This window comes from Myotis lucifugus, unplaced genomic scaffold, assembly GCF_000147115.1.
Source record: "Myotis lucifugus unplaced genomic scaffold, Myoluc2.0 scaffold_5, whole genome shotgun sequence".
In the NCBI taxonomy this organism is placed as follows: domain Eukaryota; kingdom Metazoa; phylum Chordata; class Mammalia; order Chiroptera; family Vespertilionidae; genus Myotis; species Myotis lucifugus.
The window spans coordinates 18,124,213-18,138,418 of record NW_005871053.1 but is presented as its reverse complement, the minus strand read 5'-3'; the positions used below and the strand labels follow the sequence as shown (position 1 = coordinate 18,138,418).

General features: G+C 34.6%; 1 protein-coding gene across 3 annotated transcripts in view; it reads left to right on the top strand.

The window, feature by feature from the left end:
- The window catches only part of PSMD14 (proteasome 26S subunit, non-ATPase 14), an 84,690-nt gene that overhangs the window by 57,091 nt on the left and 13,393 nt on the right, over positions 1–14,206 (top strand). For all 3 annotated transcript variants that reach the window (XM_014445997.2, XM_006083214.3, XM_023745523.1), the window contains 2 exons: positions 5,692–5,799; positions 10,940–11,014. In XM_014445997.2, coding sequence (XP_014301483.1) covers positions 5,692–5,799; positions 10,940–11,014 — 183 coding nt within the window. The remainder of the gene's footprint in view (positions 1–5,691; positions 5,800–10,939; positions 11,015–14,206) is intronic.

Sequence of the window (14,206 nt, the reverse complement as noted above, 5' to 3'; positions counted from 1 at the left end):
TTGTTTACTGTGTCAGTTTGGGTGCTCCAAGAAGCAGATGCCAAAATGGGATTAGATGTGCAAGAGATCACTAGGGGAAACACCTTCAGACAGCAGTACAGGTTTAATCCTGAGGAAGACAAAGGAAAAGTAGGACTGGGTAGAAGAGCATCAGATTGCAGCGTATTTCTAAGTTTCAGTCAGACTAAAGGGAGTCCTTGAGGCAACGTTTCCCTTTAGAGGAATCCCTTATTTGACAGGAATGGCTAGGGTCTAGTACCCCTGTTGCTCAGTCATTGGCTGGGAGCAACCCAAGGGAAGCATGACCCAGGGTGAACCCTCAGAGGACCTGAAGGTGCAGCATCTGGAGGCTGTGAGTCAGCTATGTTCTCCACAGCAGGTTCTCTTGAAAGGAAATCTGAGATGGGCAATTCCATGACTGCCACAGCTAGTAACACTAGTAACTATGGAACAGGTACATATGCATTATTTTATTTAATCTTACCACCAACTCTATGAGGTGTCATTCATGCACAAACGGAGACAGTGAGAGCTTAAATAACTTACATTAGATCACTTACTTAGTAAGTGATAGAGCCAGAATTCTAACTTGGGCAGGATTCTGACACCAAAGTATCTCAAGCATTTAAATACCTATACCAGACTGACTACATGTGTACACTAAAAAATCATGCCAAACTTTAAGACTTAATTATATGTTTGTTAACAAAGTTTCATGACTCTAAAAATGGCTAATTACCTTTTGCCATGCTAGTTTCTAAAGATCAGGTTTTTTTTCATTAAGGCATATATGTTCAAAACTTGTGTTTTTTCTGTTTAAATTTTGATGCATGTCTTCACTTGTCAGAAAAAGTACATTATGCTTGTTACACCCCATCCCGCTTTCCTCCAAATATATTGAAGTTGTACTACAGATCTCTAACTACAGTAAGCAATTCTCCAAGGATGAAGAAAGAAAATGTACACACACATAGGAATTTCTTTTTCAAAGTTAAAATTGACATTTTATAAATAATTTGCATGTTGCAAACTTGAGACTAAGAAATCACAGCAATTCAGTGATATGCATTTGGCATGAGTCAGTTTTAGTTCTTAGTGCTTTTCATTGGAAATGACATAAAAAGTAAGATTTCTTTGAATTTTTTATGCTGTGGGCTTACAAGAGACATAGATGTTTTTCTCTTGTAGATGTCTGGCAGTGCATGGCAGCAGAAGTAACGAAATGGTCACAAACCCCAGCAGTACTTCCCAGGTCACATGCACCCTTAATTTTTAAAGAATCTGGAAACAGCCTAAGCAGTTGATAACAGGTCATTTCTAAGTGATAAAGGATATTTGATATGGGTGTTGCTTTTCTTTCCACACCTAGTGTTTTTATAGTCATTCAGAGACTTTATATGGTGGTAGGCTTATATAAATTTAAATATGTAACTTAACTGGTTACTGAATTGTAACACTTTTTCCTTTTTCTGATGTTTGACATTGATTTTGAGGTTTAAAACTTTTTTTCAAGCTTCAAAAAAATTATTCTAGTTCATTTTCTGTATAAACACTTCCCATAGTCATTGACTTCAATGTAAGTACAATTGTAAATGCCAAAGGCAGCAGCTACTATTAAAAAAGAGAAAGGGGTATTATGAATTATATAACTACTGCCAGAAATGCTATGCATTTTTCTTTCAAACACCTTTTCCTTTGTATTAACTAATTTTAAGAGTTACTTAAAAATATAAGTTCCTTTGACTGTAAAAATTGGGAAATATAGACTGGTGTTTTAGAAATTTAATTTAGTCTTTCAGTGACCTAGCAGTTGATATGAAAACACAAATTTAAAAATAAATAGCATATTGGATAAACTGTACTATACTCATGAAAAAAGCCAAAAATATGAATTAAGCGGGATTAAAAAATAATTAGTTTTGAGTCCTAAACCATATTCGTTATTAAATTGAAACGATAGGTTCTTGACCCTTGGGTGGGCTTGGAATAAATATGGAACACAGTATTGTTTTTAAAACTATTTTGCTTTTATAAGCTAAGACAGATGTACAAAAAAGATGTAGTTTTTATTTTGTATTGGCAGCTTCCAAATATTTAGTGTCTATTTCCAAGAGTTGCAATTAGTAAAGCAACCATGATACTGAAATCTGCACATCCCACAAGCTAATTATATTTGCAAGGTCAGAATGAATACATATTTTCAGAAAAATAAAGGGTTATATAAATATGTGTCTTCTACTTGGCTGTTATATCACAGTTTGTTGATCTGGAATATAATGTGTACAATTCACAAATTTGTCTGATAACAGAAAGTGGTGTGTGATTGTGTTTATTTTACTAACCAGTATATTCACAGCAATCACTTCCAAATATCTCTCCAGTAAAGATGTGTTAATTACAAAACAGACAAGGTCTTCTATTATATTAAAGCTACTAACAAGAAGACAGCAGGAATCACACATGTAAATAGCATCATCAACCCCTATTTTAGTCCTCTGTTTTGATCTGTGAGTTGCGCATAGACCAAAGGTGCTATTAAAGACTGAGTGTATGAAATAGGCAGCATTATATGAACAAAATTTATTCAACAAGAAAACAGACCTTTAACATGAATTTAACAAGCCTGAGAAATTATAAACTATCATATGCTGCAGATTCATGCAGTGATAATAAACAAAAAAGGAAAGTAAGAGGTTTCCCTAAGCTAGCCAAACTGCTAATGGTTTTGTTATAAGCTGTCTACTGTTGCAGTGACCTCTGAAAAGTCTCAAGGCACTTGTACCAGAAAAAATTAAATGATCAGGCTGGTGAATAGAGATTCGGTATGGTGTGTAGGACTACAGCATGGAAGGGAATTAAAAAAGTGTAGCATCATATTCCTGAAAATATTCTTCATGCTTTAGCTTACAGGTTTTATTACTTATTAAGTAGGTAGTTCTTGTGTTGTTTTGTTTTGTTTTTTGCTAAATTCCTATTTGGATTTATAAGGCATAAACTGAACTGGTTTGATGTATATATACTTTAAAACAAACTCCTTAGAAAATTCATATAGCTCCAAAAAGTGGATTATTTGCCTTGTTCCCCCCTCTAATGCCTTAATTAATCATTGGGGGTTCTTTGTTCAGTATATCGTATCCAAGCTTTTCATTCTTACCCATGGAGTGACCACTTTGCTGTCATTCTATTGCATCATGCTGTAAATACATAAACATGGAGAAACGCCTTCAGCTTGTACACACCTCCAAGTGCTCACTGGGGCTTTTTCTTGAATCGTACAGTGGCATAATTAACACCTTCTTTACCCATTGCTCATTAGTGCACTGGACATTAATGAGTCTATTTTGATAGGTTGCTCTAAAGGAGAAACCCACTTATTCTCACAGCGCAAAAAGCAATTATAAAATTGTACAGAAATTAAAATGTAGACTTTATTGCCATATTTATGTTTTTATTGCATACTAAGTCTAATTTTGGTCTGCAGGTTGTTGAACATGTTAGTTTCCTTAGACAGTTGCTATAGTGATGGCAGCAAATTCCTTTAATCTTAGTGTAAAGTATTTATTTTCTATTGGCTATCATATTGCTACTCAGGAATTGTCCACCTAAGCATGTTGTTTCACATAGGCCATCATTTATTAGCTGAACAGTATATTAAATTGTTGAATTTTTCTCTTAATTTGTAATAGAATTTAAAATTTTTATTCACATTTGTTTTTAACTGATCATGATATCTACTTAGGTGGTATTTTAATTTCCTTTTTTATGAAGTTTCACACCTGCTTATAATATTCCAGAGAAATATTACAGATATTTTTGCATGTAAAGTAGCTCTATTCTGTTTTTGTTTGAAAGAGTTCAATATAAAAAAGTATATAGGCATTTTATATATATGGAATTTTCATGGTTTTGTAGTGTATTTTCCTACAAATCATTTTACTGAAATCTAAAAATGGAAACCAAGTATTCTAAAAACATTTGGATCAAAATGATGCTTTGCTCTTATGTATTTACCACTAATAGTAAGAGTGGCAATTCTTAATTCTGTATTTAAGTTGCACATCTATCAAAATGGTCACTTTTCTTTGGACTACATTTTAATTTTATCTCATTTTATGTGCTTTTCAATAGAAAATGTTAGACAACTGTTTTAAAGTATTATAATGTCTGATATTAGTACCTATTTTTATTGCTATATGGAAAAACATGATTAGAAAAATTTTTAAGTATACAGATGGACATATATATTTATATATAAATGTGAAAGTTAAACCTGGATTGTAGTTTTTGTATAAAAAGAAAATAGTTTCACAAACTATTAAATCATACATTTTGGGGATACTTGGTTTTATTTTGAGGCAAGAGGAACCTTTGAGGAATTTCAAACTGTTAGAAATAAGAGCAAAATTCAAAGTTGATTTTGTGGGGGGTTTTTTTTTGTTTTGTTTTTTTGTTTGTTTTTGCCTTAGAGTGGATAGAGGCCTGAGATTGACTCACTTTTCCTAGTGCTGTGGTTTCAGTTAGTACTCTGATACTCTTGACCTTTTGTGGCAGCCTTTTAGAAAGGGAGATTTTTGTTTTCTCTCTTTCTTTAAATCTTGTTCTTTAGCAGACAACATGTACAACCCACTAAATAGCAATAGCTTTTAAAATGTTGATAAATCTCAGTTGTTTAACACTATGTAAGACAAGTTTAGAAATACTATATTATCCTGCTTTAAGATTGTTTTTATGTGATAAATAAATGTATTGAGTTTATTCTCTCGGTAATTGATTTCAGTTCCCTGAAAGAGGCAAAGTTCCAGTGCTTTACTTAAAACTTTACATTTAAAAGCTTTAATGAGTTCTTTCAAATCCATGGTAATGAACAGAGAAAAGCTATGAGACAGTATGTGATTCTTGTTAAATCTCTTAATATATAAGAGCTAACAGATGACATTGTATCATGTAAGAATTTGAAGTCTTTCTATACAGAAATATTGAATACACTTAGCACAAAGAGGATTCCTATTGTTATTTCTTTACTATGAACTGCGTGCCATGTCGTTCTATACCATGTTCCTGGCTTAAAGCATAGATGACCTTGGTTTTCTTGTGTTGTGCTGCCTGTTCCTGACAGTGGCTTCACAGATGACACTTAAGGCCATCACACAAGATATAGAGTCTTTTATAGTCACAAGAAGTAAAAGGTATCTGACTAGAAGAGAATACATGGAGCAAGTGCCTTGCTGGTTGTAATTTTGTTGTCATTTCAAGTACTGTGGTGGTATAATTGATGTGACAGGGCTGGGCTTTAGATGTGGTCCCTTAGCTTGTGCTCACTTTCAGTTTTAGTTTCTCTTTGTCATTCATTTTGATTAGGTAAACGTTAGGTGACAAACATATGCACACCACTGAAGGCTGTTTAGTGTAAGTTTAGTAATGAAGCACTTCAATAATAAAGATGCAAAGTTAATATTTTTCTTTACTGCCTTATGAAAATTGCAATAATTGGTGTCACCTTACATTACAAGATTGAGGGTGGTGTGCTGATGGCACAGTCAGCAGGAGGCTCTTTTTTATTAATATTATAATTAAATGATTTCCTGGAAATAGGCCAGAAACAGATGCAAGTTGATCATGCCTTGTCCACTGTTGCTTGGCATCATCACTTGCTTTTTAAAAGAGAATTGACCTGACACCTTGTTTTTACAGGTTGTTATTGATGCCTTCAGATTGATCAATGCTAATATGATGGTCCTAGGACATGAACCAAGACAAACGACCTCAAATCTGGGTCATTTAAACAAGCCATCTATCCAGGTAATGCCCCTACTTGATAATGTGTTAAAAACTATGTTTTACATTTTAAAAGCTGTTAAAAATGGCCATTCTGAGATCTAACACTTAGCATTTTAACTTGTATATGATTACTTTTTTTGTGCTTTAAAAGATTATGGAAATATTGTTGAAAAGTTAGATTTGCTTATGTGAGTCAGTTTTTAGTATAGTCTTTAAACTTTCCTAATAGTTTGAGGACACCCTTTTGGGGAGCATAGTATAATCTTTACCTTGAAATAACCTTATGGCTTTGCATGGTTAACATTGGTAAGGATCAGTAGGAGTTCCAGGTGGAGTGCATTAGGGGTCATTCATAATTGATGTAAATTTTAAGAGGTGCCCAGAAATAATTCCCAAACAGTATTTAAATTTTTTTCTTTTTCTGTTTAATCCTCACCTTTAAATCAAGTCCTACAAAACATATTTATATATTACCTTTGATTAGCATTTATATCTTGTTTGAAGTGATGTCAGCCGTTACAGTTTTCAACACTTAATATCCTCCTGAGTGATTAATGTTTTCTTTGTATCATTCACATGCCTCATTGTTTTTATACAAGTCTTTATAATCTGCAAAAATTATTTTAAATGTGTTTTTAAATGCACCACAACCTGTGTCTATACAGTTAATTGCTTCTCTGAAGATTAATTAAAAGGACAGAAATACCATGTTTGGTTAAATAGAACACGTAGGACAGAGTCTTCATAGTAGCTATTGCTGTTCCACCTCTGAAACCTTACGCTGCGATACCATTGTCTTTGGGGAGTTGTGGCTTTAGTAGTTATCCACGGTTAAGCCTTTGTGATACTTTGATAACTGTACTTTTAGTAGTTATTTATGGTTAGGCCTTTGTTATATTTTGATACTTTGATAACTGTACTTTTAGAAGTTTACTTCTGCAGCAGTCAAAAGTAATCTGAAATCTTCCATCAGAGTGAAATGTTTTGTTTCAAAGGATTTGAGGTGTGTCACTTTGGGGGGAAAATTTTTTCATAAGTCAGGGAAAACTGCAAAGTATAATGAGTATGAAATAAGCTACCAGTGTTTTTGATTGGGTACAGACAAGCCCATGCTTGCATGTTCCAAGAGAGTATATTATTGGACCTGTTTAGCCTGTGATAATGACCTTTCTTATAAACCCCCATAGCATCATACTACTTCATTATTTTTTGCAAAAGGTTAAGTAGCATCTCACAATCCAAGATCATTGTGATTACTTCATGGTATGTTTCTGCCAGAAGTTTTCACTAATTGCAAGTCAATAGCCACCTGTTGCAGATTTCATCTTTTAAATTTAAACACCGCGTTTTAACATGAAAAATTGAGTATAATCAACATAAAAAAATCTGCTTCTTTCTATTCTACCCTGTCCACTTTGTATTTTTTGGTCCTAATTTATAGTCTGTAACTTGAGATGGACTTTATAAAGCATCATTGGTTTTTTCTTATTTTAGTTTGTTTTGCCTTCCAATTAAAATCTGTAAGTATATTTATTTCACAGTTTATATAGCGCCCATCAGAATGACATATATCTGGGTGTTTTACAGTATTAAGACAGTTTCAGTACTAAAACACTCAAATGGAATCAAGCTAAAAAGTGGCAGAAAAAAGCTACACCTTAAAACAATTAGTTTTCTAAAACAAGCTACAAAGAAAGCAACCCAGAAGAATGTGGTGATATGTTAACAGAATTTTTAACTCGGGGATCAGAAGCTCTTCAGAAAGGACATGCTTTTTATTTTGAAGGAAAACTAGTTCGTGTTGAGATGATCTTGCTTTTAAACCAACTGTCAAGTAGTGGGGATAGAAAACTGACAGCAGCCATCACTCATGCTGGTGGTCACTATGCTTTTCTAATGCTGATTTTTTTTTTTACTATTCTTATAGTAATGCTGAAAAAAATCTGATTCTATTGGACAGTAGTATTTAATAATTTGGGAAAGTTTGTTAAGTAAGAAAAAGATTATAAAGTAAGATAAACAAGTTGCAAATATATATTATAAACTGTGCCTATGTATTTATACCAAAATTTTAGTATTACTTATCTTTGGATGGAAGGATTTTTTTTTCTTATTTTTCCTTCTCCAAATATTTCTTTAACTGTCTACAATGAAACATACTGCTTTTAGAAAATGTTATTTTAAAAGCACTAACAATGTTGAATTATCTACCATAAGACAAAGCTAATAGACAAAGTTTATATGAACTTTAATGTTTTAAATAAGGGAAGCCATTAATAATCCTGGTAGAGAGGGGAAAGTATAATGCCTACACTATAGACTTATTTGTTAATGTATGAGACTGCGTTATTTTGTGAATACGGAAATATAAATAATTTAGGTGGTGATTGATTTTGAAGTTTATTTCACTGTGATGATTATTTGTGTACTTGTTTTAAATTTGTCATACCAACAAAATTATAAGCTCTGCTCTAAATATTAACTAGAGAAGCATAGAAATAACCTGAAAGTTGATCAGCAGGAAGGGTCTCCAAACTCCCCTTTGTCTAGTTCCTCCTCTAAACCATTCTTCCTCTAGAATAGATAACATCTTAGATTGGTACTGAGTTCCAACCTAGGCAGAACTTTCTTCTTGAAAGGGTGGCAGGCTTTGAGCAAAGAAATAAAGGGTCAGGATATCCAAGAGCCAAGTAAGCTAAGCTCTGTAAATAAATGAAAATATATTGTCCTACAAGTGGTGCTGTAAAAATTGGTCAGACACCAGACGCTTATTTAGCCCACAGTATATATTACAGAATAGAACTGTGCTTTAGAGCGCTCTTCTGTGAGAAACTGTTGCAGATTTCAAATAGCCAAGTAATGAATGAGCTTCTGGAACATAATCCTGTTTTAATGAAGAATTGCTTAAATTTTCCTAACTCTGCCATATCTTTGTTAATTGTAACTTAAAAAGTAAGTGTTGATGTTTTAAGAAACTTTCTGGCTACATACCTTTCTCCTTTCTCTGCCTAACATACTATGGCATTTGCTGGTATATTGTGTTTAATTTACAGTTTGACCCTTTCAAAAGTTTAGTCTCTTTCTTGATAAAACTAATCATATATTTGGCATATGCAACCACAACTTATAATTCAATTCAACTAGATTGGTTAATTTGAGAGAATTTATTATCTTCTGAGCTGAACAATAAGCTGTGCTTTTTGGGCTCATGCGGAAGGAGGACTGCACATGGCTAATTATGATTTGTGCTAAATTCACTGGGGGGTACACAGCAGATGAGGAAAAATTTGAAGACGGCTTGAGGATATCATTTGATTTAAACTTATGTTTGCTTTGTTGTTATACCTGCTAATCTTTCACACTGCCTCTGTTAGTTTTAATACTTTTATCTAAATAATGTAATTGAAAATCAAGTAGGTAGTGCCTTCAAATACCAAACTATATATTTCAGCAGTACAGTTAATCTCCAGAATATGGACCTGTCTGTGGGCACATTGGCTGACTTCTAGAACTATTGACCATAGCTGTTACTAACTGTATGGCCAATATGTAGAATTATGTAGTTAGGATATCGCACAAAGGTACTTGGATGAGGGGGCAGTTGGCATCTGAAATCTAAGCTCCACTCTCCAGCCAGTCTGTGTCTGGTTGGAGGACTGGGCACCTTTTTCTAATTCTTCTACCCACCAGATACTTTTACTAATTTGCATAAAGATGAGTATTTGAGAAAGGCCCTCATTAGTTCTACTTTTTTTTTTATCTCTACACTACAGCATTTCTATACACTGAAATTTAATTCACTGCTCCTGATGATTATTAAAATGGATAAGGATTTAATAAGTGCTCTTAAGTACTTTAATTTTATATATCAACTATTTTATTATAGCAAATGTTAAGAATATAAGTGGCTTATTACAGTATGTATTAAAATATTTTGGTATTTATGGAGTGGTTTTTGCTAGCAAACTAAGCTCTGCTTTGTTTTTATCCTGATAACTTAAAATTCAAAGACTTAATCCAAGAATTTCCCAAGGCACATTATAGCATTGTATGGCAGAAAAAACATGGATTTTGGAATCAGAAACACTTGGATTCAAATCCCAGCTTTACCTTTTACTAGCTATAAACTGGGACAAATTAAGATTATTGTCTTATTTTCCTATCTGGCAAAATACAAATGGAACCATCCTACTTACTAGATTGTTGTGACGATTAGAAGACCTATGTATAAAGCGGATACTAGGTGCTTATTAAATAGTTCCTTTCCACCCCTTCTACCTCAATACCGTAACACCTACACTCTGAAATCTAATAATTAGAGAGCATGGCGGTTGTTTTGGTTTGCTTTATCTTTCGTTTCCTGAGAGCTAACCCCAAAACCCTCTTTATTTTTATACTTGTTGAAAATATGTCCGAGGTATATAGCAGGCTGATAAGGGTCCCTCAGAATGCCATTCTGGCCCTCTGAACTTTCTTGGCTGGAGTTAGATATTTGAGCAGTTGTGAATGGATTCCAGCACATGCAGGGTTATTGTTTCTTAATAAAGCCATACCATTAATTAAATTTTTATTATGATTTGCCTGTTTGTCTTGGAGGTCAAGTGCAGTTAGGGGGTGGGAGGGATATCTGGTTAGTGAGATTGAGCATGAGCTAAATAGACCCAGTAAGACAAACTACTTTGTTCATTGGGAGACATGTGGGGACACAATTATTTGAATCTGTTAGAACTGAATTAAGAAGGGAGATCCCACTTTAATGTTGTGTGTGAAGAAATAAAAGCCTTTTTAGGCTTTAATTTTGAAATAACAAAGATTCCCCAAAGCTATCATAAAATTAGGCTTAATAACTTATGAATAATTAATGTCTAATTTGGATTATGATGAGGTCAAACCCCGTCTCTGATTGAGCAAGGCTACTGAAACTGTTGAATTTGTGCTGCTCTAGATCATGCTTTGAAGAATGTGTGACCCACACCTATAAACCTCATTCTAAACTTGTAGCTCAGAGAACTAATTTAATCTTTATTAGGATAAAATGCCTTTTTTAGAAGATAATGAAGGTATTGTCTACAGGATATGTTAAGAGTTTCAGACAGTTGTATTTATTTTAATAAAGTGAAAAATATTAATTTGTCCTTTTTCAAATCATTTGTCTATATAGGCATTAATTCATGGACTAAACAGACATTATTACTCTATTACTATTAACTATCGGAAAAATGAACTAGAACAGAAGGTAAGTTTAAATTTTTATGTTATAGAGGGGAAGAAAATGTCTTTTTCATACCATTTAAACTATGACCTGGTATACTTGAATTTTAATTGTTGACCTATTTCATGGAAGTGTTCCAAATATTTTTTTATTCCTGATGAATTGCAGCATAAAAGAAAGAAATATTTTATTGGATATATTGGAAGATATTTTACCTTATTGGTAGGTGCTAAAGTGGGAGAGAAAGTAGGAAATACAGATTTCAGTTTGGTTTTGTGATAAATTATAAAAGCCCCCAGTTCTGTGATTTTTCTGGTTAATTTGTCTTCTCCAATAAAACGGCCTTTTATAACTAAAAACTGAATAGTTTTCCACATTGGAAAGGAATACATTAGATTGTAATTGTGTACTACTTTTTAAAAAGTACCATGTTTACCTAGGGTAAATTAAAGGTGAGTCAAAAGGGAAATGCAATTTGAGGTTTTCAGATACTTAAAGATAGATTTTAATTTAATTTAATTTTTTATTCTTTAATTTTTTTAATTTAGGGAGAAGGAAGAAGGGACTGGAGTGGGGGGGTGGGGCATTGATGTAGGAGAGAAACATCGCTCAGTTGCCTCCAGTACACACCCCGACTGGGGATCGAACCCGCAACCTAGGTATGTGCCCTGACAGGGAGTAGTACTGGCAACCTTTTGGTATATAGCATGACACTCCTACCAACTGAGCCACACCAGCCAGGGCTGCTGTGGTAGATGTAGTTAATAGCTTGAAGTACATTATTATCACTTTTTTTTTTTTTTAAAGTTAAAGGGTTCTAAGATTGGTTACATTTAACATTTTCCTTCTTATGTATTTCTCTAAGATTTAACAGACCAAAATCAGAGCTCATATTAAACTTTCTCGATATTGCACACACAGAGGATTAATTCCATGAGAAAACAGTTGAACAGATCATATAATCACTGCTCCCAACATACACCCCAGTATGACAAGCCTTGGAGTCAGGCTGCATCCACAGGTTCATCAGTTATTTTTAATTTTACATAGAATAGCTACCGGCTGTGAAAAGGGGCACTACTTAGCCACAAACTGGAAAATACATTCAGATATATAAGTAGTTTATCAATCTGATATCTTACATCCAACTTTTATAAATATTCAATTAATTACATTTAAGAATTATTGATTTATTTATTTTCCCTACTACATACACTTAGCCACCATCCTTGGCTTAAAAAAACATACATACAAATATATAAATTAATTAATGTTACAGTTATGCTTCTAGTAGCTCAGTTCAGGTGCTTTCTCATTACCAAAAGCTTTGCCTTTACTCTTATCCTACCAACCTGTATACTTAACCCCCAGACTTCCCTAAGGGCCACAATGGAATCCCCATGGCAGGGATATCCTGCTCCTCTGCTTTTGAAGTGGTAGGGAAATCCAGTTCTCAACACTTCGTTACAGGTAGCTTTATAGCACATGTAGTTGCAGCTGCATTTAAATTTCCTAAGGATATATTTTCTAGACCATTATCAGTGCCAAAGTTAGGAAGAAATCAAAGAAATTGGGGTTCCTTGTGCAGGAATTTTCCAGATCCCTCCCCTCCCCCCAAACTTCTCTTCTTGCTCCCTTGGACCCTTGGAGGTACATGGAGGAATTTGGAAATTTCTTTAAAAGTCTCAGATGATTTTGACATGTGGTTTCTTCTCCAGCATAAAAAGAACTTTGTGCCATGTGTAGTTGGAAACCTCTAAATGGGTAGAGTAGTTTTTCTAACTATGTCTTCAAATCTTCATGGCTCAGGGATCTCACCTAAATATACTGGTTCAGAATCATTTTGTAGTCACCATTTTTTTTTCTTTCACATTGGATAATGGTATTAATCATTTAAAAAACTCTTATTCAATGGTAGTCTGCAACTGAAGAACAACTTTAGAGTAAGACTTTAAGAAAAACTATCTTAAGACTGTAAACTTGAAAATTTATGAACTTCCAAGAATATATACTCCGAACTAGGAGTCCAGTTTGGAAAATAATGAACTACAGTGTTTAATTTCATGATCACTCATAGGGTCTGATCCCAGTTTGCTAATGTGATTGCAAACTAGATGAATTTGTCATTTCCTTCCCAGTGTCATGACTTTCCATTCTGAACTTTTAGTTGTCAGAATTAAAAGTTTAATTTGTTTATTTTTTAAATTATAAATGGAATGTTTGAATTTGAAAGAGATTTAGAGATTATCTAATACAAGCCCTCAATTAATAGATTATATAAACTGAAACTCAGAAAGTTTGACACAGTCATTCAGGAAATGGGTATTTCACCTTCTTGGCATTTGAAAGCTGATCTATGCTGTTGAAGATCTAGTGTGCGACATAGTTTCATTCATTCAGTGTCTGTTATGATTAGATACTGTTCTAGAATCTAGATCCTGGTAATCTTGAAATAAACAGGGCAAAGTCCTTTCTCTGTTGATTTTTCTTGAGTTAGAAGGAAGTGCATTAACAAGAAAAAAATTATATGGTGAACACAATACAGTTTACAAATTATCTTCTATACTAATAAAAGGGTAATATGCTAATTAGACCAGATATCTTCCAGACAACCGTCCAGACATCCTTCTGGACAAAGCCACAGTGGTGAAGCAGAGGCAGTTAGGGGCGATGAGGCTGGCAGAGGAGAGCAGTTAGGGGGATCAGGCTGACAGGGGAGAGCGGTTAGGGGCGATCAGGCAGGCAGGCAGGCAGGTGAGCGGTTAGCCAGCGGTCCCGGATTGCAAGAGGGATCCCTGTGGGATCAGGCCTAAACCGGCAGCTGGACATCCTCCGAGGGGTCCTGGATTGGAGAGGATGCATGCCGGGCTGAGGGACACCTCACCACCACCCCCCACCCCATGCAAGAATTTCATGCACCAGGCCTCTAGTATATATATAAAAGGCTAATATGCTAAGTGTCCAACTAGTCACTATGATGCACATTGACCACCAGAGGGCAGATGCTCAATGCAGGAGTTGCCGTGACATGCACTAGCTGTTTACAGAGAAACAGCACCAGGGACCTGGGACAAAGCAACACTTGGCTTCCCCCAGTGGGTCACAGGCCCCCCCACCACCCCAGAGCGACAGCCCACCAAATCACAGCCAACGCTGCCGAGACATGGTGCAAAATGTGGCCCACAGCCCAGCCCAGCAACGGTGGCTGTGGGCACT